The sequence below is a fragment of the Orycteropus afer genome, unplaced genomic scaffold (assembly GCF_000298275.1).
Source record: "Orycteropus afer afer isolate SDZICR_OR568_19922 unplaced genomic scaffold, OryAfe1.0 scaffold00072, whole genome shotgun sequence".
NCBI lineage: Eukaryota > Metazoa > Chordata > Mammalia > Tubulidentata > Orycteropodidae > Orycteropus > Orycteropus afer.
In genome coordinates, this window is record NW_006921659.1 from 10,277,705 (window position 1) to 10,301,442 (window position 23,738).

The 23,738-nt window shown below is 38.3% G+C and overlaps 1 protein-coding gene across 1 annotated transcript in view; it reads left to right on the top strand.

Annotated features, from left to right (window-relative positions):
• HACE1 (HECT domain and ankyrin repeat containing E3 ubiquitin protein ligase 1) overlaps window positions 1–22,972 on the top strand; it is a 246,142-nt gene extending 223,170 nt beyond the window's left edge. The window contains exons 21-24 of the mRNA XM_042780944.1: window positions 11,552–11,650; window positions 11,937–12,007; window positions 22,064–22,177; window positions 22,870–22,972. Of these exons, the coding sequence (XP_042636878.1) occupies window positions 11,552–11,650; window positions 11,937–12,007; window positions 22,064–22,177; window positions 22,870–22,972 (387 nt within the window). The remainder of the gene's footprint in view (window positions 1–11,551; window positions 11,651–11,936; window positions 12,008–22,063; window positions 22,178–22,869) is intronic.
• Window positions 22,973–23,738: the final 766 nt, after the last annotated feature.

The window sequence follows — 23,738 nt, forward strand, 5'->3', positions numbered from 1 at the left end:
TTCATCTCACCTATTTTGGTCATGTTGTCAGAAGGGACCATTCCCTGGAGAAGGATGTCATGCTTGGTAGGGTGGAGGGTTGACGAAAGAGGAGGAGGCCTTCAGGGAGATGGATTGATACGGTGGCTGCGATGATGGGCTCAAGTATAGCAGGGATTGTGGGGCTGGCACGGGATCGGGCAGTGTTTCGTTCTGCTGTGCATGGGGGTCGCTATGAGTCGGAAACGACTCGATGGCACTTAACAACAACAACAACAACAACAGAGACAAAATCATGGGAGCTCTGATGGCGTAGTCCCTAAGGCATTTGACTGCTCATCAGAAGGCTGGAGGGTCAAACCCACCAGCCACTCCTTAGAAGGAAGCTTGGGCAATCTACTTACATACAGATACAGCCTCAGAAACCCATGGAGTGGTCGCTGTGAGTTGAGTCGACTCAACAGCAATGAGTTTTGTTTTGTTTTTAAGAGAGAAAGTCTGGCCATCCTTGCTTCTCAGCAGTGTTCTGTACTTCATATAAGACTGTATTCTTCACCAACACCATAATTCATGTGCTTCAATTCGTCTTTGGTTTTCCTTATTCATTGTCCAGTTTTCACATGCATGTGAGGTAATTGAAAACACCATAGCTTAGATCAGGTATATTTTAGTTCTAGAAATGATATCTTTGCTTTTTAACACGTTGAAGAGGTCTTTTGCAGCAGATTTGCCTAGTGAAATATGTTTTATTTCCTGAGTGCTATTTCCTTGGGCGTTTATTGTGGATCCAAGTGAAGCGAAATCCCTGATATCTTCAGTCTTTTCTCCATTTATTGTAATGCTGCTTATTCCCCCAGTTGCAGATCCAAGTAAAATGAAATCCTTGATAACTTCAGTTTTTCCCATTTATTCTGATGTTGCTTATTAATCTAGTTGTGAGGACTTTTGTTTTCTTTATATTGGTGTAATCCATACCTAAGGCAGTAGTCTTCGATCTTCATTAGTAAGTGCTTCAAGTCCTCTTTGCTTTCAGCAAGCAAGGTCGTTGTCATTTGCAGGTTGTTAATAAGTCTCCCTTTCATCCTGATGCCACATTCTTCACATTATCTAGCTTTCCAGATTATTTGGTCAGCATACAGATTGAATAAGTATAGTGAAGGGATACAGTCCTGACAAACACATTTCCTAATTTTAAACCAGCCCCTTGTTCTGTTCAAACAATTGCCTCTTGGTCTATATACAGTTTCTTTATGAACACAATTAAGTATTCTGGAATTCCCATTCTTTGCAATGTTGTTGTACATTATTTGTTATGATCCACACAGTCGAATGCCTTTGCGTAGTTAATAAACGTCTTTCTGGTATTCTCCGCTTTCAGCCATGATGCATTTGACATCAGCAGTGGTATATTCCTTATTCTACGTGCTCTTCTGAATCTGGCTTGAATTTTTGGCAGTTCCCTGTCGATTTACTACCACAGCTGTTTTTGAATTACCCTTAGGAGAATTTTTGCTGGGTGATATTAATGATATTGCTTGATAATTTCCTTATTCTGCTTGATCACCTTCATTGAAATGGGCACAAATATGCATCACTTACAATCTGTTGACCAGGTAGCTGTCTTCCAAATTTCTGGACATAGATGAGTGAATGCTTCCAATGTTGCATCGCTTGTTGAAACGTCTCAATTGGTGTTCTGTCGATTCCTGTTTTCTCAAAGCCTTGTTTTTTGCCAGTACCATCAGTGCAATTTAAACTTCTTCCTTCAGTACCATTGGTTCTTGATCATATGGTATGCCATGAAATGGTTGACCATTGACCAATTCTTTTTGGTACAGTGACTGTTTCCTTCCATCTTCTTTTGATGACTCCTATGTTGTTCAGCAATTTTCCCATACAATCCTTCAATTTTATGACTTGAGGCTGGAATTTTTCCTTCAGTTCTTTAAGCCTGAGAAATGTTGAGCTTGTTCTTTTCTTTTGATTTTCTAACCCTAGTCTTTGAACATTTTATTGTAACACTTTGTCTTCTTGTGTTGCCATTTGAAAACTTCTATTCTGCTCTTTTATTTCATAATTTCTTCAGCTATTCTATATTCAAGGGCAAGTTTCAGCATCTCATCTGATATGAGACTTTCAGTCTTTTCTTTCTTTCATGTCTTTTTAATGACCTTATGCTTTCTTCATGTGTGGTGTCCTTGATGTCATCCCACAACTCATCTGGTGTTCAATCATTAATGTTGAATGTGTAAAATCTATTATTGAGATGGTCTCTAAATTCAGGTGAGATATACTCACAATATACTCAGGACTTGTTTTAATTTTCTTCAGCTTCACCTTGAATTTGCATATGAGCAATGAATGACCTTTTCTGCAGGGTCCCTGGCCTTGTTCTGACTGATGATATTGAGCTTCTCCATTATCCGTCTCTTTTCACAGATGTGTAGTCTATTTGATACCCATATGTTCCTTCCAGCAAGATTCACATGTATAGTTGCTATTTATGTTGTTGAAAAAACATATTTTCAATGAATAAGTCATTCGTCTTGCAAAATTCTGTCCATGCAATATTCCCTGTCGTTTTTATCACCAAGGCCATATTTTGCAACTATGGATCCTCCTTGTTTCTAACTGCAGTAGTTAAGCTTATTCATCAAATTGGTTGGCTTGGTTGAGTGGCTGGGCAGCTGGATGTAGTATTCTCCATGATGAAACTGATAATCAACTCCATGGTGGAATCTACTGTGAGCAGCTGAGTTAACTGCCTTAGGGAGGTGGTCTGCTCCCAGTATGTAAGGAGAAGCTTTATGAATGAATGGTCTGCAGCTTTTTGGCACACTTGAACCCTGCATGTAGCCAAGTCATTCAGCAGCCTGCCATGCTTTGCCCATCTTGGGACTTTTTCTGAACTTGAATCAGTGGCTTGCAATATTGTTTGGTAATATTAGGACTGTGCCTTTTTACTTGTTAACCTTGGGTTTGTCAGCCTCAGCAGCCAGCAGCTGCTTGAGTGAAGAAAAGCCTCCAGCTTCAATGGGCTGGGAGCAAGAGGCAGAGCTGCAGCCCAAGGTTGAGGGGCTTTCACCTAGCCCCTAGAGTCTGGCACTTTGCACTTGGACTTCCAGCCTCCAGAACTGTAAGAGAATAAATCCCTATTTGAGCCATCCCCTTTGTGGTATGTTCCTATCAGACCAGCATGAAGTAACCAAAACACTAACTTTTGCATTCCAGTCACCAGTAACTATTAATGTGTCTCAATTGCATGTTTGATCAATTTCAGACTGCAGAAGGTGATAAAAATCTTCATTTTCTTCATCTTTGGTATTAGTGGTTGATGTGTAAATTTGAGTAATTGTAGTGTTAGCTGGTTTTCCTTATAGACATATTAGAATGTTATCCTATCACTAATAACATTGTCTTTCAGGATAGATGTTGAAATGGTCTTTTTTGATGACAAATGTGACATCATTTCTCTTCCAGGTGTAGTAGAGGGTATGATTGTCCAATTAAAAATGACCAGTACCAGTACTTTTAACTCACTAATGCCTAGGATATTGATTTTCAAGTGTTCCATTTCATTTTGACAACTTCCAATTTTCTTAGATTTCATATTCTATACATTCTATGTTCTGATTATTAATGGATGTTTACAGCTTTTTTTTTTTCATTTTGAGCCATGCCATATCAGCAAATGAAGATCCTGAAGCCTTTACTCTATCCACATCATTAAGGTTGATTGTACTTTTAAGAGACAGTTCTTCCCCAGTCATAATTTGAGTGCCTTCCAACCTGAGGGTCTCCTCTTCAGGCGCTATTTCAGACAATGTTCTGATACTCATAAGGTTTTACCTGGCCAGTTTTTTCAGAAGTAGATCACTAGGTCCTTCTTCCCAGTGTGGCTGAGTCTGGAACTTGTGCTGAAACCTGTTTACCATGGGTGATCCTGCTGGCTTGAAATACCAGTGGCATAGCTTCCAGCATCACAGCCACATATAAGCCACCACAGTACGACAAACTGCCAGAAAAGTGGTGAGCTAATCCTTATCAAGTTTTAATGTAATTTATTTCAGTATAATATATATACACAAAAAAAGTATACACAGAGGACTTCCGCTAAGATGGTGGAATAGGCAGGCGAGCTACACAGACCCTCTTCAACAAAGAAAAGAGAAACCAATTGACAGAGATACAGAAGATAATCCTGGAGCCCTGATCTTTGAAAGGAAGTCTACAGAAGTGGATTAGGCACTAACTAATGGAAAAGCCTGAGTGAAGACAGAATCTAAGAATGGGCTCTGTTTGCCAAGGACGGCAGGGACATAGGGGAGGCTAACATGGGAAAGGAGACAGGTGATAAGTGTATAAGTGCTGCCAACTGGCGAATAAAGGAGCACAGTACCCTGCTTACGCAAATGCTATCCAAACAAAAATGAAAATTATGGGCAAGTCACTCCAGTATACAATCACCAATTAAATATGAACACAAAAATGTCACAATGTCTTGGTGATGACAGAGCATCACAGTCCACATGAAGAAGCATGATAAAGCAGGAGAAACAAGGAATCAAGATACAGATCCAAAACACATGCCTGAGGAAGAAGAAGCAACACTGGAAGTCCCTGATAAGGAATTAAAAAGAATTATATTTAGGTACTTTTCAACAGATTGAGAGACAGGTCAAGAAAAACATTGATAAAATTGAGGAAAACACGAAGAAAACTGTAAAACAATTTCAAAAGACAATACGATAACAAAATAAATGAAAAATTAGAAATGATACAAAATCTACAGATAGAAATCTAGAAGATTAATAGTAAATTTTCAGAAATAGAGAACACATTGAACAGGCACAGGAGTAGAATTGAATCACTGGAAGACAGAATTAGTGAGATTGAAGACAAATACCTCAATACTTCTTTGGAAAGGGATCAATCAGGGAAAAGATCAAAACAAAATGAAGAAAGCCTAAGGTTCATGTAGGATACCATCCAAAGGAATAACTCACTTCTAATCAGAATTGCAGAACAGGAAGAGAAATAAAATTACAGAAAAAATTGTCAAAGATTTGTTGGAAGAGAATTTCCCTGGTATGATGAAAGATGAGAAATACCCATTCAAGAAGTCCAGTGAACCCCAAACAGGATTGTTGTTGTTGTTGTTATGTGCCATTGAGTCAGACCCAACTCATAGCAATCCCTCTTTGGGTTGCCGAGGCAGTATCACTACTTCCGAGGAGTGGCTGGTGAGTTTGAACCGCCAGCCTTCTGGTTAGCAGTCAAGTGCCTTAGGCACTATGCTACCAGAGCTCCCCCAAACAGGATAGACCCCATAAGAAAATCCCAAGACATATCATCATCAAACTCACCAAAACCAAAGACAAAGAATCCTGAAAGCAGCACAGGGAAAAGAAAAAGTTACGTATAAGAAGCAACCAATAAGACTAAGCTCAGATTTCATGGCAGAAACTATGCAGGTGAGAAGACAATAGAATGGTATGTATAAAACCCTGAAAGAAAAAAAAAATTTCCAACCAAGAATTATATACCCAGCAAAATTGTCCCTCAAATACGATGGTGAAATTAGGACATTGTCAGATAAGCAGAAATTAAGGAATTTGTTAAACCCAGACAGCCTTATGAGAGACGCTAAAGGGAATCCTTTGGACAGAGAACCAACAACAACAAACAGCAACCAACCATTAACACACATGATGATGTAACCCTGAAACCAGCTAAGTTATGGAAGTATGCAAAGTATATAAGCCTTTAAGATTGTAAACAGGGAACCAGAGACATCAATTGACAAATGAGGACAACTACAAACCAAAAAGAGGGAAAAAATAGTGTAGTTACAGAACTTCTAAATGGTAGGGAAGTCAAGACAACTACAAGATAGAATGGACTATTATAAACTTGGGAAGAAGACTATAAATCACAGGGTAACCTCAAAGAAAAATGGTAAATCTTCACATCAAAATAAAAAAGATGACCAGCATAAATAATTAACAAATTCTAATACAGTAGCTATGAAGGAAGTGATAACATGATTTATAAACAAAGTGAGCTCAGCACAGAAAATTATATGGAATAAAGAAATCAGAAACACCACGAAAAAGCACATAACAAAATGAGAGCAACAAATTCATACTTGTTGATTATTATATATCTGACAAGAGGCTTATCTCTAAAATTTATAGAAAACTCCAACACCTCAACAACACCCCTCCATAGTGACCACTCTCCCAACTTCTTTGTATACATTAGATTTTCTTAATTTTAAACTTTATAATTGGAATCACCTGGAGCATATTTGGCTTCTTTAGGTCTGCTTTTTGTTTGTGAAAATCATCTGTATAATTACATTCAGTTCTAATTTGTTCATTTTCATTTTTGTGTAGTATTTCATTGTGTCAATATGTTTTTTGTGAGGATTTTTCTATTCTTGATGAACATTCGCTGGGAAGTTCTGAATTCTTTAAACTGCTCCTATAAACACTCAAGTACACATATGTATGTGTATAAACACTCATGTACATGTCTTTAGGAGAATGTAGGTATGCATTCTGTAGGTTACATGTACCTTGGAGTGGAATTCCTGGGATGTAGCATGTACATATGTGCATGTGTTCTGCTTTAGTAGATACTACCAAATAGTTTTCCAAAATGGTGTGTGTGATGGTTATGTTTGTGTGTCAACTTGGCTGGGCCTGGTTGAGTGGCTGGGCAGCTGGTGATAGTTATTCCCTATGATGAGACTGGTAATCAACTCCATGGTGGGATCTACTACAAGCAGGTGAGTTAGTGCCTTTGGGATGTGGTCTGTTTCCTGTATATAAGGAGAAGCTTTGGGAATGGTCTCTAGTCTATGGCACACTTGGACCCTGCATGTAGCCATATCGTTGCTCAGCAGCATGTTATTCTCTGCCAACCTTGGGACTTACAGCGGACCTAGTTAATGGCCTGCTGTGTGGTTTGGTAACATTGGGACTGTGCCTTTTTACTTGTCAACCTGGGGGCTTCTCAGCCTCAGCAGCCTGCAGCTGTCTGAGTGAAGAAATGCTACTAACTCCAGCAGGCTGGGAGCCGGAGGCAGAGCTGGACCCCAAAGTTGAGGGGCTTTCACCCAACCCCTAGAGCCTGGCACTTTGACCTTGGACCTAAAGGCTCCAAATTATAAGAATAAACTCCTGTTTGTTAAGGCCATCCCATTTGTGGTATATTCTTGTCAGAGTGGCACTGGGTAACCAGAACAGTGTGTCAGTTTACACTCCCACCAGCAGAGATGAGAATTCTGGGTGTTACACATCCTCACTAGCATTTAACATTTTTCATCTTTTTTATGTAAGACATTTGGTAGATTAGTAGTGGTATTTCACTGTGATTTTAATTTGCATTTCCCTGATGACTAATAGCATTGAACACCTTTTATATATTGTGTATTGTCTTTATGTAGTGTCTGTTCAAGTAATGTGGCATTTTTTATTGTGTTTTTTATTATTTTATAGGAATTTTTAGAATATATTCGTAATGTAAATCTTTTCTCAGAATTATATATTACAAATGTCTTTTCTGTGGTATCCTTTATTAAATAAAATATTTATTTTTTAACAGAATTTAGTTTATCAATTCTGACATCAATATGGGTTATGTATGTTATACTAGATTTTGACAGACTATTTCAATTTTCTGGACATATTTTAAAAATAAGTTAATTATTGATGGAGCTTAAAATCTTTTTTTTTTTTTCACAGCCCTGATTACAATCCTCAACCATAAAAATCTCTCCTCCCATCTCCTACCGGTGATTGTTCCTTCCCTATGCCCTTCTTATCCATGCATTCCTGTCTCTCCAGCTTTCCCTTATGTAAATGTGGCCTTTCTGATGTCTCATGGTTGATTGATCTAGGGCGTGCATCTCCCTAGGATGGTGGTGGTGGTTGTTATGTGGAGTCGGACTGACTCATAGCAACCCCTCCTTGGGTTTCCGAGGTGGTATCACTACAGAAGTAGATTGCACAACCTTCCTTCTGAGGAGTGTCTGGTAGGTTTGAATCACTAGCCTTCTGGTTAGCAGTCAAATGCCTTAGGCACTATGCCACCAGAGCTCCCGTGGCAGTATCACTATGGAAGTAGATTGCCCAACCTTCCTTCCAAGGAGTGGCTCTTGGGTTTGAACTGTCAGCCTTCTGGTTAGCAGTCAAGTGCCTTAGGCAAAGTGGGTGCAACTCCCTGGGGTAGGTGTTCTGTGAAGAAAATAAAATCTTTTTCTTATAGGTACTTTTTATTTTGGAAGTCTCATTTCAGTCTATTTGTTTTCAGCCAATTTAATAACCAGCCTCCCCTCCTTTTTTTTTTTTTTTTTTTTTGGCCCAGGTGTTGAATGGGATAAGATCTTTTTCTCTCTTCACAAAATACCATAACAAATAATAAAATATTCATGAATGCTTCAAATTCCTTGAGAGAACATTGTATCAGTCATTTTTATTCATAATTATGAACAATGAAAGCCTACTTAATATTGTTAAAGATTTATCTTCAGCCTAGAAAGAAGGATTAAACTCGTGAATTTAAGAAATGAATAAAATTCAGCTTCATTCCATTTTACAGATCTGTATCAGAGTTTTGCCAGGGAACAGAATTCTCCCCAGATGGTTCAAAGAAAGAACTTTAACAAAGAGACTGGTACAAAAGTATGGGCAATGTTAAGAATAAACCGGGTATGGTGAGGAATCCAGACTAGTTGGAAGCTTTGCCTTCCCTAGAACTGAATAGACAGGAATTGCTATTAGGAGCTCAATGAGCACTCGGACTACTGAAGAGAGGCCACTTGGTAGGTGCTACAGTGGAGGGAGGAGACAAGGTGTCTGCAAAGATGTTCTCAGGGAGGGAGCAGAGAATACCTCACCTCCAGACTTTGCTTGTGTTTCCCAGTGGTGGAGCCCAGTGTGACACAAGCAGGCGAGGGAACCAGTTTGTAGAGATCATTCTCCTCCTGGGCATTGTTGTTACTGTTACGTGCCGTTGATTCGGATCCGACCCATAGCAACCCCTCCTTGGGTTTCCAAGGTGGTATCACTACAGAAATAGATTGCACAACCTTCCTTCTGAGGAGTGTCTGGTAGGTTTGAATCACTAGCCTTCTGGTTAGCAGTCAAATGCGTTAGGCACTATGCCACCAGAGCTCCCATGACAGTGAGTTCTAAGGCATAGAACAGTGCAAAGGTAGATGAAGAATGTATTTGGGGATAGTAAATGGAGACTAACCAGAACATTTTCATCTAATAAAAGTATTTTATAATGCTGTGATACGGGACAGAAACCTATAGTATAGCAGCAGTTCTCAACCTTTTTGGTTTCAGGAGCCCTTTCAACAAAACTTTTTGTTTATGTGGATTAAACAATATAAATTTTTAATAAATTAACATTTACTGCATTATAAATGAAGCCAGTTATTTAAAACATTTTATTAATTCATATAAAATAACAACTGATTACATGGTACCATAAATAACATTTTTTCAAATGAGAAATAACTACGTTTTCCAAAACAAAACAATAGAGGAAAGAATGACATTGTTTTACACTATCGCAAATCTCTTTAATGTAGAAATAGTAGCATAGTAGAAAGCAACTTGATTGCTTCTGCATATAGCCTGTGTGATATGTTCTGGTTGAAGGATATGGTAAAAATTCACATATCTTGGAATGAGAACCTCATTGCCAAAGGGGCAAGGAGGCCATTATCTTCTGACCTCCTCTAACCCAACAAGAGGAAGACAGAATCACCATCAGTAGCCCAAGGCCTATCCCTGCAAAGCCAGACATGCTGCCTCCCTCCAGTCCTTTCATCAACTCTGACACTGACCATTCCTCCCGCAGCACCCACCACCTTTCTCTGGGTTCAATAATTCGCTGCAGTGGCCACACACAACTCACAGGTTATGGGGTTTATTAGGAAAGCACCAGGCTACAATTCAAGTTCAGGAAAAATGCTCAGTCTCTTTCAGTCCGCCATCTCTCAGCCAACAGTCTCTCTCAGTCTCTCTCCCAGCAGTGCCTGTTGGTGTGTCTCTCTCGGCAGTGCGTGTCTCTCACTTTCTTGGCAATGTGTGTCTCTCGCGTCTCTCTCTCAGCAATGCATGTCTCTCACATCCCTCAGCCAGCAGTCAGAGATTCCTTCTGCCTCTAGGAGGGTTCCTTTTGAGTCTGGCAGAGTGACCAAACTAACCAATCCCAACATCAGAATTCTAAACAACTAAGAGAGAATGAACTTCCCAGAAAATTACTTTGGCTGCTCCCAAAAGAAATACCCCATGTGGCTAACTTTAACAATCAGCAGCTACTCTGTTGCTCACAGCAAATTCCACCATGGAGTTTACAAAGACCTATGGCTAGAAAGGCCACACTATGTACTCATGGACCCCCTGGAAAGATCTCAGACCCCCAGGAATTCTTAGAGACTACCTTATATTAATTTTATTCAAAACATACTCTATACTAACCAGGTGTATGTTGGGAGTTATTGCTGTAGAAGACATGGTTTTGAGCCATATTCATATTGTATTTGCCTCCCTGTAACAATAAATCATGATCTTTTGGGTTGTCAGTGTTCAGTAAGTAGTGTAGGCCAATCATGGCCTCACTTGACCATGTAAGCACATCCAACTGTGAAATATAGACTGATTCGGAGATCTGAACAAGTTCCTTTTATTTTCTGTGTTCCCTTGGAAAACATGATGGTAGATATTTTTGCCATTCTTCATTTCATTTGATTGAGCTTTTTCTTTGATGATCTTCCAGGGAAAAAAGAAGGCTACTGAAAGTTATTAGGAAAATTGCATTTTTTTTCCTCATCTTTGCAGAAGTTAACCTAAAAGAATCCAAATTATTCCAAAATAGAGTTCCTTATAGGACTAAATTATTTTTTTTTAAATAATTATATTTATTGTATTGCCTCCTTTTTAAGGGTTTCTTGACAAACTTTCCTGTGTTTACCCCAGTGTTTATACAGGTCTTTGTTTTCACTTTCATGTTGAGAATACTTTCTTTATCTTTACTTAAAGAATTTAACAGATTTACAAAGAATTATAAGTATAACCAAACTTACTGCCATCGAGTCGATTCCAACTCAGCAACCCCCATTGGATTTCCAAGGAGGTAAATCTTTACAGAAGTAGATTGCTTCATCTTCCTTCCTCAGAGTGGTTGGTTGCTTTGAACCACCAACCTTCTGGTTAGCAATCAAAGGCCTTAGGCACTATGCCATCAGAATTCCTTAAATACAACTATGTTCCTGTAATTGTTGAACATATAGACTATTATACATAAACTAGCCTCTCTTCTTATGTTCTAATTAAGTTGTATAAGTGTAGAGATACCTCACAATATTTGAGATCATTAGTATTAAGGATTCTGTTCCATGTAGTGCTTGTTATTAATGACATACAGAAACTGTCACAAAAATAAATCAGTTTTACATGGAATTTGTTTCTAATTAAGGCAGATTCACTATTTAAATGTAATAACTTTTTTTTTCCCGAAGATTAATGAATACTTTTCTTCTTCCCCAAAGGAATTACTGCTTTCTGGCATGCCAGAAATTGATGTGAGTGATTGGATAAAAAATACAGAATACACAAGTGGCTATGAAAGAGAAGACCCAGTTATTCAGGTAAAAATCTCTAGAGCTTAGAATGAAGTTAAATTTTGCCATTTAATTTTGTAAGCTTTGCAGCACTATTGGATGAAAACCTACATTAATTAACAAAGTAAAGTATTTTCCCTAAATTATTATTATGGGAATATTTCAGATGAAAGCTTTGTAAGAAATCATTTCTGATAAATGAGTTTCATAGGATAAAAATGCTTTATGAATATTGCATATTTCTCTGGTATTAAAAAAATCTACAATTGCTCTGAAATATGAGCTAAGGGATTTTTTTTTTTTTTTTGGTTAGTGGTTCTGGGAAGTTGTAGAAGATATTACTCAAGAGGAGAGAGTTCTTCTCTTACAGTTTGTTACTGGCAGGTAAGCTTTTGTGTGTGTGTGTGATTTGGGTGAAAGTTTACAGAGAAAATTCATTTTCTGTACACCAGTTCATATACGTTTTGTTTCATGACATTGATTGCAATCACCATAATATAATAGCTCTTTTCCCACTTCCTCCCTGTGGTCACCTTGTGTCCTCCTGTCCTATGCTTTCCTGCCCTCTGAGCTATCACTCTGTGTAAATACTGCCTTTCCGATCTCCCATGATTGATTATTGTAAGGAGTGGACTTACCTAGTGTAAATGTTCACCTTATATGCATGTCTGTTGTTTGACTGGAAGCCATGGGAGTAAGTTCAATTCTAGTCCTAAGGGTGACTAGGGGCCATAGTCTCAGAGATTCACACAGAACTCACAGATTATGGGGTTTATTAGGGAAGCAACAGGCTACAATTCAAGTTCAGGAAGAATGCTCAGTCTCTCTCAGCCCGCCGTCTCTTATCAGAACAGTTAGCCTGGTCTTTTTTGTGATTTTGAGTTTTGTTCCACATTTTTCTCCTACTCTAACCGGGATCTCTGGCACTGATCCCTTTCCAAGCAGTTGACAGTGGTAGCTGGGCACCATCTAGTTCTTCTGGTCTCATGATTATGTAGGCTGAGGTTTCCATGGTCCACTAGTACCTTGGACTAGTTGTTCCCATGTGTCTTTGGTTTTCTTCATTCTTCTTTGCTCCAGACTAGGAGAGAACAATTGTTGCAGATAGATGGCCACTTGCAAGCTTTTTTTTTTTTTAAAAATTTTATTGTGATTTGGGTGAAAGTTTTACAGAGCCCCATACAGCAGTTCACAGACACTGTCTCGTGACATTGACTGCAGTCTCCCACAATGCAACAGCTCTCCTCCCACTTCCTCCCCATAGCCATTTCTTCTCTGTGTCCTTCCCTCCCATGCAGTTGGAAGCTATTAAGACCCCAGTCACTATTCACCAAAGTTGTTGTTGTTGTTATATGCCGTCGAGTCGGCCCCGACTCATAGCGACCCCTCTTTGGGTTTCCGAGGCAGTATCACTCGGTGGTGATGGTGGTGATTTCAACCCACCCAACTGCTTCTGTTGGGTAGTAGATTGCCCAACCTTCCTTCTGAGGAGTGGCTGGTGAGTTTGAACTGCCAGCCTTCTGGTTAACAGTCAAGTGCCTTAGGCACTATGCTGCCAGAGCTCCTATTCACCAAAGTAGGATGTAGAAAAAAAATTTTTTTTTTTTTGTGGTATTTTATGCCATTTGAGCTTGATGTCCCCTGTGATGATGGTCCTGAGCCCACAAGTCCAACAGCTCACTCCCTCAGGGTGGTTGGCTGTGGCTAAGTTTCCATAACTTTACAGGTCAGCACTTTTATGATAATGTGGAAAGGATTTAATGAATTCTGTCTGTAATAGCTTAGAAGTAAACAACGAAAATGAAAGTTAAAAAAACCAAACTCACTGCTGTCGAGTCAGTTCTGACCCATGGCAACCCCTCCTTGGGTTTCTGAGACAGTATCTCTATGGAAGTAGATTGCCCAGTCTTCCTTCTGAGGAGTGCCTGGTGGGTTTGAACCACTAGCCTTCTGGTTAGCAGTCAAATGCTTTAGGTACTGTGCCACCAGAGCTCCTAAATGAGAGTTGTTACTATGAATTGTTAGTATCTTTCCTCCCCTTCCAGTATTTCATTTGTTAAAAAGATTTATTTGGATATTGTTTTAGTTTCCTAGGGTTGCCATACGAACTGAGTGGTACTCACAGTTGTGGAAAATGCTGGAATCAGTGTGTCAAGGGCCATGCTTCCTCAGAAGTTTCTAAGGAAGAAATCCTTCCTTTTTTTAGCTTTAGGTGGTTACTGGCAATCCTTGGTGCATCATTCCAGTCTCTGCCTCAGTCATCATGTGGTGTTCTCCCTTGTGTGTCTCCTTTGTGTCTCTGGATCATCTCTCCTTTAAAAACACCAGCTGTTAAATTTAGGGCATACCCTAATGTAGCTTGACTTTATCTTAACTTTATTATGTCTGGCAAGACCCCTGTTTCCAAATAAGATCATATTCATAGGTACTGGGGGTAGGACTTTAACATGTCTTTTTAGGGGACACAGTTCAACCAACAACAGACATTAAAGCTAAAACATACATAGTAATGCTCAATAAATGTTTATTTAATGTATGAAGGAATACGTAGTTCTGCTCAGGGTTATCAGCATATATATTTTATTCTGTGTTTTGGCAATCTTAATTCTCTAGGCAATTCAGTGATAGTAGCCAAATTTTTAATATTTGTATGGGTGGTACAAATAGTTAAGCTCTCAATACTGGCCAAAAGGTTGGTGGTGATTGCAACCCACCCAACTGCTTCTAGTGTTGTAAAGCCTAGATAACACTATGGGGCAATTCTGTTCTGTCACATAGGATTGCTACGAGTTGAAAATCAACTCACCAGCCTGCAACAGCAACACAGCATTTAAAAGGACCTATTTAGCACAATTTGTGCTCGACTACTAATCTGCAGGTTGACAGTTCTGATTTGCCAGTGGTCTTGGAGAGGAAAGGCCCGGCGATCTGCTGTTGTAAATATTGTTGCCAAGAAAACCATGTGGAGTGCAGTTCTACTCTGAAATACGTGGGAGTGCCACAAGGGGGCATCAACCTGCAGCAGTGGTTGTTGGTTTTGTTATTTCTTAGTTAATCCAATCCTATATAGCTGCATTTTCCCATTTATGAATGTTGTTTTATTGTAACTATTTTTATTTATTTATTTATTGTTTTATTGTGCTGTAAAGTCTACTCTAACTCATAGCGACCTTGTGTACAACAGAATTGAAACACTGCCCAGTCGTGTACCATCCTCACAATGCTTGCTATAGTTGAGCTCATCATTGCAGCCACTGTGTCACTGCATCTTATGGAGGGTCTTCCCCTTTTTCACTTACGTTCTACTTTACCAAGCATGATATCCTTTTCCAGGGAGTGAGCCCTTTTGACCATGTTACCAAAGTGAATGATACAAGTCTGGCCATTCTTGCTTCCAAGGGGCATTCTGGCTGCACTTCTTCCAGGATAGATTTGTTTGTTCTTCTGGCAGTTTATAGTATCCATCGGACATCAGCAATGATATCCCTTGTTCTACATCCTCTTCTGAACCCGGCTTGAATTTCTGGAAGTTTCCGATCAATATACCGCTGCCGTAGTTTTTGAATTATCTTCAGCAAAATTTTACTTGCATGTGATATTAATGATATTGTTCAGTAATTTCCACATTCTGTTGCATCACCTTTCTTTGGAATGGCCACAGATAGCGATCTTTTCCAGCTAGTTGGCCAAGTGGCTGTCTTTCAGATTCCTTGGCATAGGCAAGTGCCAAAGGGGCAAGGAGGCTACATCTTCTGACCTCCTCTAACCCTACAAGAGGAAGACAGAATCACGATCAATAGCCCAAGGCCTATTCCTGTGAGGCCAGACATGCTGCCTCCCTCTAGCCCTTTCATCAATCCTAACACCAACTGTTCCTCCCACAGCACCTACCACCTTTCTGCTGGATTTGATAATTTGTTGCAGTAGCCACACAGAACTCACAGATTATGGGGTTTATTAGGGAAGCAACAGGCTACAATTCAAGTTTAGGAAGAATGCTCAGTCTCTCTGAGCCTACCGTCTCTCAACCAACAGTCTCTCAGCCCCTCTCCCAGCAGTGTGTGTCTCTTGGTGTCTCTCTTTTAACAATGCCTGTCTCTTGGTGTCTCTTTCTCAGCAGTGTGTGTCTCTCAGGAGCACATTTCTCTCAGCAGCATATCTTTCTCAGCCGGCAGTCAGAGAGACTTCTTCTGCCTTTAGAAGGGCTCCTTTTGAGCCTGGCAGAGTGACCACTAACCAATCCCAACATCAGAATTCTATACACCTGAGAGAGAGTGAACTTCCCAGAAGATTGCTTCATGCTGGTTCAACAGAAATACCCCAGGTAGATAACTTTAGTAATCAGGAGCTACTCAGTTTCTCATGGCAAATTCTACCATGGAGTTTACAAAAACTTATGGCTAGAAAAGCCATGTTATGTAATTTATTACACCACAGCAAGTAAGCATCTCCAGTTCTGCATCACTTTGCTGAAATATCTCAGTGAGTATTCCATCAATTCCTGGACCCCTGTTTTTAGCCAGTTCCTTCAGTGCAGCTTCAGCTTCTTTCAGTACCATTGGTTCTTGATCATATGCTCCCTCCTGTAATAGTTGTATTACTTTCATCTTCTTTTGATGCTTCCTGCATCATTTAATATTTTGCCCATAGAAACTTTCAATATCGCAACTCAAGGTTTGAGTTTTTTCTTCAGTTCTTTGAGACATGCCAAGAGTGTTCTTCCCTTTTGATTTTCTAACTGCAGATCTTTGCACATTTCATTATAATACTTTACCTTGTCTTCTTGAGCTGCGCTTTGAAATCCTCTGTTCATCTCTTTTATCTCATTATTTTTTCCATTTGCTTTGCTACTTTCCATTCGAGATCAAGTTTCAGAGTCCTTCTGACATCCATTTTGCTCTTTTCTTCCTTTCCTGCCTTTTTAAAGACCATTTGCTTTCTTCAAGTGTGATGTTCTTGATGTCATCCCACAATTCATCTGGTTTTTGGACAGTGGTGTTCAGTGCATTAAATCTGTTCTTCAGATGGTCTATAAATTCAGGTAAAATATATTCAAGGTCATAGTTTGGCTCTTGTGGGCTTACTTTAATATTCTTCAGCTTCAACTTGAACTTCCATATGAGCAGTAGATGATCTGTTCCACAATCAGCTCCTGACCTTGTTTTGACTGAAGATACTACTGAGCTTCTCCATTGTCTCTTTCCACAGATATAGTCAATTTGATTTCTGTGTATTCTATCTGGTGAGGTCCACATGTATTTAAAAAAGGTGTTTGCAGTAAATAAGTTGTGGTCTTGCAAAATTCTGTCATGTGATCTTCAGCATCATTTCTGTTACTAACCATATTTTCCAGCAACCAGTGATTCATTTTTGTTGCTGACTTTCCAGCTATTAGTAATCATCAATACATCTTGATTTCCTGTTGGGTTAATTTCAGACAGCAGGAGTTGGTAAAAATCTTTTAATTTCTTTGGCTTTGGCTTTAATGGTTGGTGTTGTAAATTTGAATAGTAGTAGTATTAACTGGTCTTCCTTGTAGGCTTATGGGTATTATCCTATCACTGACAGCATTGTACTTCAGGATAGACCTTCAAACATTTTGTGTGACAATGAATGCGACGCCATTCTGCTTCAATTTGTGATTCTCAACATAGTAGATCATATGATTGTCTGATTCTGTTTTATCTCACTAATGCCTATGATATCAATCTTTATGCATTCTATTTCATTTTTGACAACTTCTAGTTTTCCTAGATTTGTCCTTTGTACATTCCACATTCCAGTTATTAATGGATGTTTGCAGCTGTTTTTTCCCATTTTGAGTCATGCCCCCCTCCCCCAGCAAATGGAGATCCCTAAAGCTTTATTCCATCCATGTCATTAAGGTCGATTCTGCTTTGAGAAGGCAGCTTTTTCCCAGTCGTGTTTTGAGTGCCTTCCAACCTGAGCGGTTCATATTCGGCAATATATCAGACAGTGTTTCAGGGCTATTCATAAAGTTTTCCAGTAATATATCAGACAGTGTTTTACTGCTATTCATAAGGTTTTCACTGGCCAATTGTTTGAGAACTGGATGGCCCCTTACTTCTTCCCAGTCTTTGTTTGTCACGAAGCTCTGCCAAAACCTGTTCACGATGGGTGACCTTGCTGGTATTTGAAATACCACTGGCATACCCTCCAGCCTCACAACAATGTGCAAGCCACAGCAGTTCGACAAACTGAGGAACTGGTGAGGTATTTATGGATAGTGCTGCAAAAACAAGGAATTCTTAGGTTTATATCATCATTTTCCAGTGGGATTATTATATACAATAAATTATAAAAATGGTAATTTTTAAAATATGAATGTATACAGATTTTCACAACCTTAATGTATATTCATTTACCTTCCAGAAAGGTACCAGTATTCAGTATCAGTAGGAAAGGAAGACCTGTTCCCTTTATTCTGTCAATATAGAAGGCATTCACTTTTGTTTTCATTTGATTTATCATATGTATAATTTTAGTTTGTGAATTGCCTGTCATTTTTCTCTGCACATTTTTTCATTTTTAAAAATTAAATTTTATATTTTTTGTAATTTAAAAGAATTAATATTAATGCTACAGATTTTTTCCAGTTTATCATTTACCTTTTAGTTTAAGTTAAATATATAAATTCCTATGTAATTTAAATTACAACATCGAATTTAAAACTTACTATATTGCCAGATGTGTTTATCACTGTTTTCCTTCCATCCTCTGAAGATGTATGTATATGCATGTTTATCAACATACTTTTCTATAACTTTTTATAGTATCGCTTTTCACAAATTTTAAGCCATCTGGACTTTATTTTGGTTTATGATGTAATGGGTAGGGCTCTAACTATTGTTACTTTTAAATGGTATATGTCTCAATACCATTTAGTGAATTATTCTGTTTCCCCCATGATTTGATTGATATTGGTCTTGTAACATACAAAAAATATTACTCAAATTCTTTGGCACTAAAAATGTCTGTTATATTGCCGCTTTTGTAGAGTAAATACACTTGGCTTCATAGTACACAGTACCCTACCTGTGTAAATTGCATAACTGTAGTTAGTCATACTGAGAAAAACTGTACCACTTATTATTTTACTGGTCATGAAATCTTGCTCATAAATTCATTTGAAGTAAGGTGAAGGATGTGGGTAGAAGTGGAAAGGAAGCATCACAGAACTAAAGCTTCACCTTTGTTGTTGTTGTTATTTGCCATCGAGTCGGCCCCAACTCAGCGACCCCTCCTTGGGTTTCCGAGGCAATATCACTACAGAAGTAGGAATGCCCAACCTTCCTTCCGAGGAGTGGCTGGTGGGTTTGAACCGCCAGCCTTCTGGTTAGCAGTCAAGTGCCTTAGGCACTATGCTACCAGAGCTTCACCTTTAGGCTGAAAAATCCACCTTTCAACACTTAGTCTAACCTACTACACTATGTTTTGGGTTCAAACTGAGTAAGACTCAAGTTCTTTAAAACCTAATTCTACTAGATCTTCCCAGTCCTACTTCTAAGGTCATTAGTCCAGGTATTTGTAGTCTAGTATTTGCCATTTTACATAAAAATTATCTGTTTTTCTTTTCTTTAGGAATTTTAAAAAATATTTTATTATCTACTTACTTATATTTAGATACTAAAATATCTTTCTCTCTGTCTCACACTACAGCACACATTTAATGAAAAATCAAATGAGTTTGGACTGTTGAACTCAGAATTAGCACAAAAAATAATTTTTGAATATTTTTATGGTGATGACATTGTTTTATTGGTCTATAAGAATATATTTGTGTTACTCTTCTGTTTCATTATTTCTTAAGAATAATGAAAATAAGACTAGGTGATTTCTTCTGTATAAAATTTTATACAGTCATTTTATGCAATTCTATATGTCGTTTTTTATGAACTATTGTTTTACATTGCATAAAGCAAGAGTGCCATAATATGCAAGCAAGACCATCTCCATTTATTTTTCTCAAACATGCTTTGTGTGATTAGTTGTGATCTTACCATAAGATAACTGATTATTCAAGGATAGACCCCAGCCATCATTTGTTCATAGTTAAGAAGGAAGAGTAAGGTTTCAGGGATGGTTGGTTAATATCATTGGGGTCCCTGGGGTGGTGCAAATGGTTCCTTGGCTACTAACTGAAAGGTTGGTTGTTCAAACCTACCCGGACGTGCATCAGAAGAAAGGCCTGGTGATGTATTGCCAGAAAAGGTCACAACTTTGAAAACCTTCTGGTGCCCATTTCTACTCTGCCATACGTAGGGGCTCCATGAGTTGGAGTTGATGCAATGACAACTGATTTTTTGGTGAATATTGACTTATGGAATAATTTCAAGGTAGATGTTAAAAATTGAGGCATTTTCTGATTTCTTAAACTTGTTTTTCAAAATTTAGTTATGCGAAAGACATGAGATTGATTATGTTGGTTGATACTAAAATTATTATATTTTAATTGGGAGCGCTTGTGGTGTAGTGCCTAAGGCATTTGACTGCTAACCAGAAGGCTGGTGGTTCAAGCTCACCAGCCACTTCTTGGAAGGAAGGTTGGGCAATCAACTTCCATAGTGATACTGCCTCGGAAACCCAAGGAGGAGTCTCTGTGAGTCGGGTCTGACTCGACGGCAGTGTTTGTGTTTGTATATTTTAATTAGTGTAAGAATCAGTTTCAAGGCTTATTTTTTCATCTTAACACAAGGAAGTGGTATATTTATTTTTAAATATATCTCTAAGAAACTGAGAAGAAGCTCTGGTAGCGTATGCCTAAGGCACTTGACTGCTAACCAAATGGCTGGTGGTTCAAACCCACCAGCCACTCCTCAGAAGGAAGTTTGGGCAATCTACATCCATAGTGATACTGCCTCGGAAACCCAAGGAGGGATCACTATGATTCAGGTCCGACTCAGCGGCACATAACAACAACAACAACAACAAGAAACTGAGAATGGCTTGGCTTTTATCGTTTTTCATTTTTGTTAATTTTTTAAGGCACAAGTTACTATACACCAATTAACTAATGTTGATTTGTATTCCTATTTATAAACAGACACATCCAGTAGTTTTTTAGATAGTCTCTTGCTCTTGCTCTAATAGAAGTTACTTTTGCATTAGTGTTTTATTAGCAAGGTTTAGGCATAATATTGGGAGCTCTGGTAGCATAGTGGCTAAAGCACTTGACTGCTAACCAGAAGGCTGGCGGTTCAAACCCACCAGCCACTCCTTGGAAGGAAGGTTGGACAATCCTACTTCCATAGTGATACTGCCTCGGAAACCCAAGGAGGGGTCGCTATGAGTCGGGGCCGACTCGATGGCACATAACAACAACAACAACAGGCATCATAGTACTCACGTGGATTACTAAAGTAAGACCAATAATTTTATTGCTAAAGAATTAAATTAGCATCCAGAGTATTCCTCAATTTGAAAAGAAAACTGTTTTTTTCAGATATTTGTTTATATTGAATTGTTAAATTTTTCCCCTGTGAATGTATATACATATTATCTATACACATTTTGAACAAAATTCTGTTGCATTTTTCAACATTGCAAAAATAATACTGAAAAGTGCTTTGAACCATATTAATCAAACTTCTGACTTTGAGTATGCATTTAATACTTAGAGAGTCAATGTTTCTTTGTTATTCTAGTTTATGTGAAAATCACAGACTCTTATTTTAAAAGCAAGGAGCTCTGGTGGCACAGTGGTTAAAGCATTGAGCTGCTGACCAAAAAGTCGGTGGTTTGAACCCACCAGCCGCTCTGCGGGAGAAAGTTGAGGCAGTCTGCTTCCGTACAGATTTACAGCCCTGGGAACCCTATGCAGCACTTTTCCTCTATCTTGTAGGGTTGCTGTGAGTTGGCATCAACTCGATGGCAGTGTGTGTGGTACTGTGCTTTTCCTTAATTTTAAAAGCATTAGGTTTTTTTTTTTTTTTTTTTTGAGGATCAGTTTAACGATGATCTGTAGAAAGGCTGTATATGTATATATGGTGTTGCTTCACGTTGATTCTGATGGCAAACCCAAGTGTTCAGAGTAGAACTACTCCATAGAGTTTTCAAGGCTGTGACCTCTCAAGAGCATAGTTCCAGGCCTGTCTGCCTGTGTAAATGAAGGACGGGCCTGGGCTCTCAAGTCAGTTTTACTTTAACAGGGACATATGAAAGCAAATAATTGTAAATGGATCAAGATAAATGTAATAGTAGAAGTATGTACGTGCTGTGACCAAATTGAAAGCATGCTATGATTTATGGCAATATGAAGCAACTTTTTACAACTTTTGGTAATGATGCTGAGATTACAATTGAAAAAAGTCACGTTGTCGGTGTTCTAGAGTTGAATAGATTCTTATCCATAGAACCTGAAATATGTCTAGCACCAAAATTTTCCTTTTATGATTATAACTTACTAAGCTACGAACTCAGTTCCAGGGTTCCGCATGGTGGGTTTGCTAATATCATGGGTGGCAGTGGATTGCAGAACTTTACAATCGCTGCTGTGCCGTATACTCCAAATCTTCTACCGACGTCAAGCACATGGTGAGTTAAATTGATTTATTTAAATGCATTGCAAATTGTTTTTATTAATTCTGAATTCTCACTGGTCTGACTTCTGTATTGTTGGATTCAGAAGAACCCAATTCTGATCTCTGTTTAGGACTTTGGAATCACTGATAAATAAGTAGTTGTATCATTCCTTTCTCCTGATGTTTCTAGTGGGAAAGATGTTTTGGGAAAACATTACTTGTAATTTAGTTCAAGTATTACTAAAGTTACTAAATTGTCTTATTGATTATTTATTTTAAGCTGAAAGGAATTTATTTTCTTTCACTACATTCGAATGCTCTCTGGTAGCATAGTGGCTAAGGCACTTGACTACTAACCAGACGGCTGGCGGTTCAAACCCACTAGCCACTCCTTGGAAGGAAGGTTGGGCAATCCTACTTCCGTAGTGATACTGCCTCGGAAACCCAAAGAGGGGTCGCTATGAGTCAGGTCTGACTCGACGGCACATAACAACAACAACAACAACATTTGAATGCTAAAGGAAACTTCAGTGCAGCAGGGTTTTGTGTTTTTCTTTTTGAATATAACTTCAATGTTTTCCAATTTGAATGCAAATTTGAGAGAGTAGTTTTATGTTAATTATGAGTGATGTTTTCACTGCTAGACAAAACAATTGGACAATTCATAAATTTCGTATTTAATGGTGGTATATTTTTCTTTTAAAGCATCAACATGCTCAAGTTACCTGAATACCCAAGTAAAGAAATACTTAAGGACAGACTTCTTGTGGCACTACATTGTGGCAGCTATGGTTACACAATGGCATAATGAAGTCTGGAAAACTCATCTGACTACTGATGCACAATTCCAAGTGGCAGAAGTAATTTAGGAAACTGTCAACAGAAAGCAGCCTAAATGCAGCCTATAGGCAGGGCTGATGTTTAAAATTCATAAAGGATCAGGTTTCTTTCTTTCTTTCTTCATATTTTTCCTTTTTTTCCTCTCTTTTTTCCTTTTATGTTTTCTCAGTTTGTGATACAATTAGAAAAAATAAAAATCACAGTTAGACTTCATTTTAAAAAATGGTAATTAAAAATGGCAGAAACTGTCCTTCTTCATATTTTCTTAAATTTGTCCAAGATTGTGTCATGGTAAAAATCTTATTCTACATTCCACTACTGCTATGTAACTGTCTTGTTAAAAGGATTTTCTCCTGACCTTTCTATGTATTAAATTACATGAGAACATCCATCCTTGTATGTTCTATTGCATGTAAAGCACCGTTTATATTTTAGAAAACTATTGTATAGAATGGATTGATTTAGGTTGTGTATAAAGCCATAAATAGGTATTTTCCCACATTGTATCTATATTGCAATGATGTTTTTTAGCATTTTAATATTGTAATATGTAAAGTTTAGACCACTGTGAGTGACTAAATAGCCAATGAAATGAGACCTAATTTATATATTGAAGCTTACAGTCTGTTGTCTGAATTATTTGCATCCTTTAAGGGACAGTTCCATAAGTATATATATTGTGGTCACAAAGTTTTTCTTACTCCTTATTTTAATTTATATTTAAGGTAAAATTA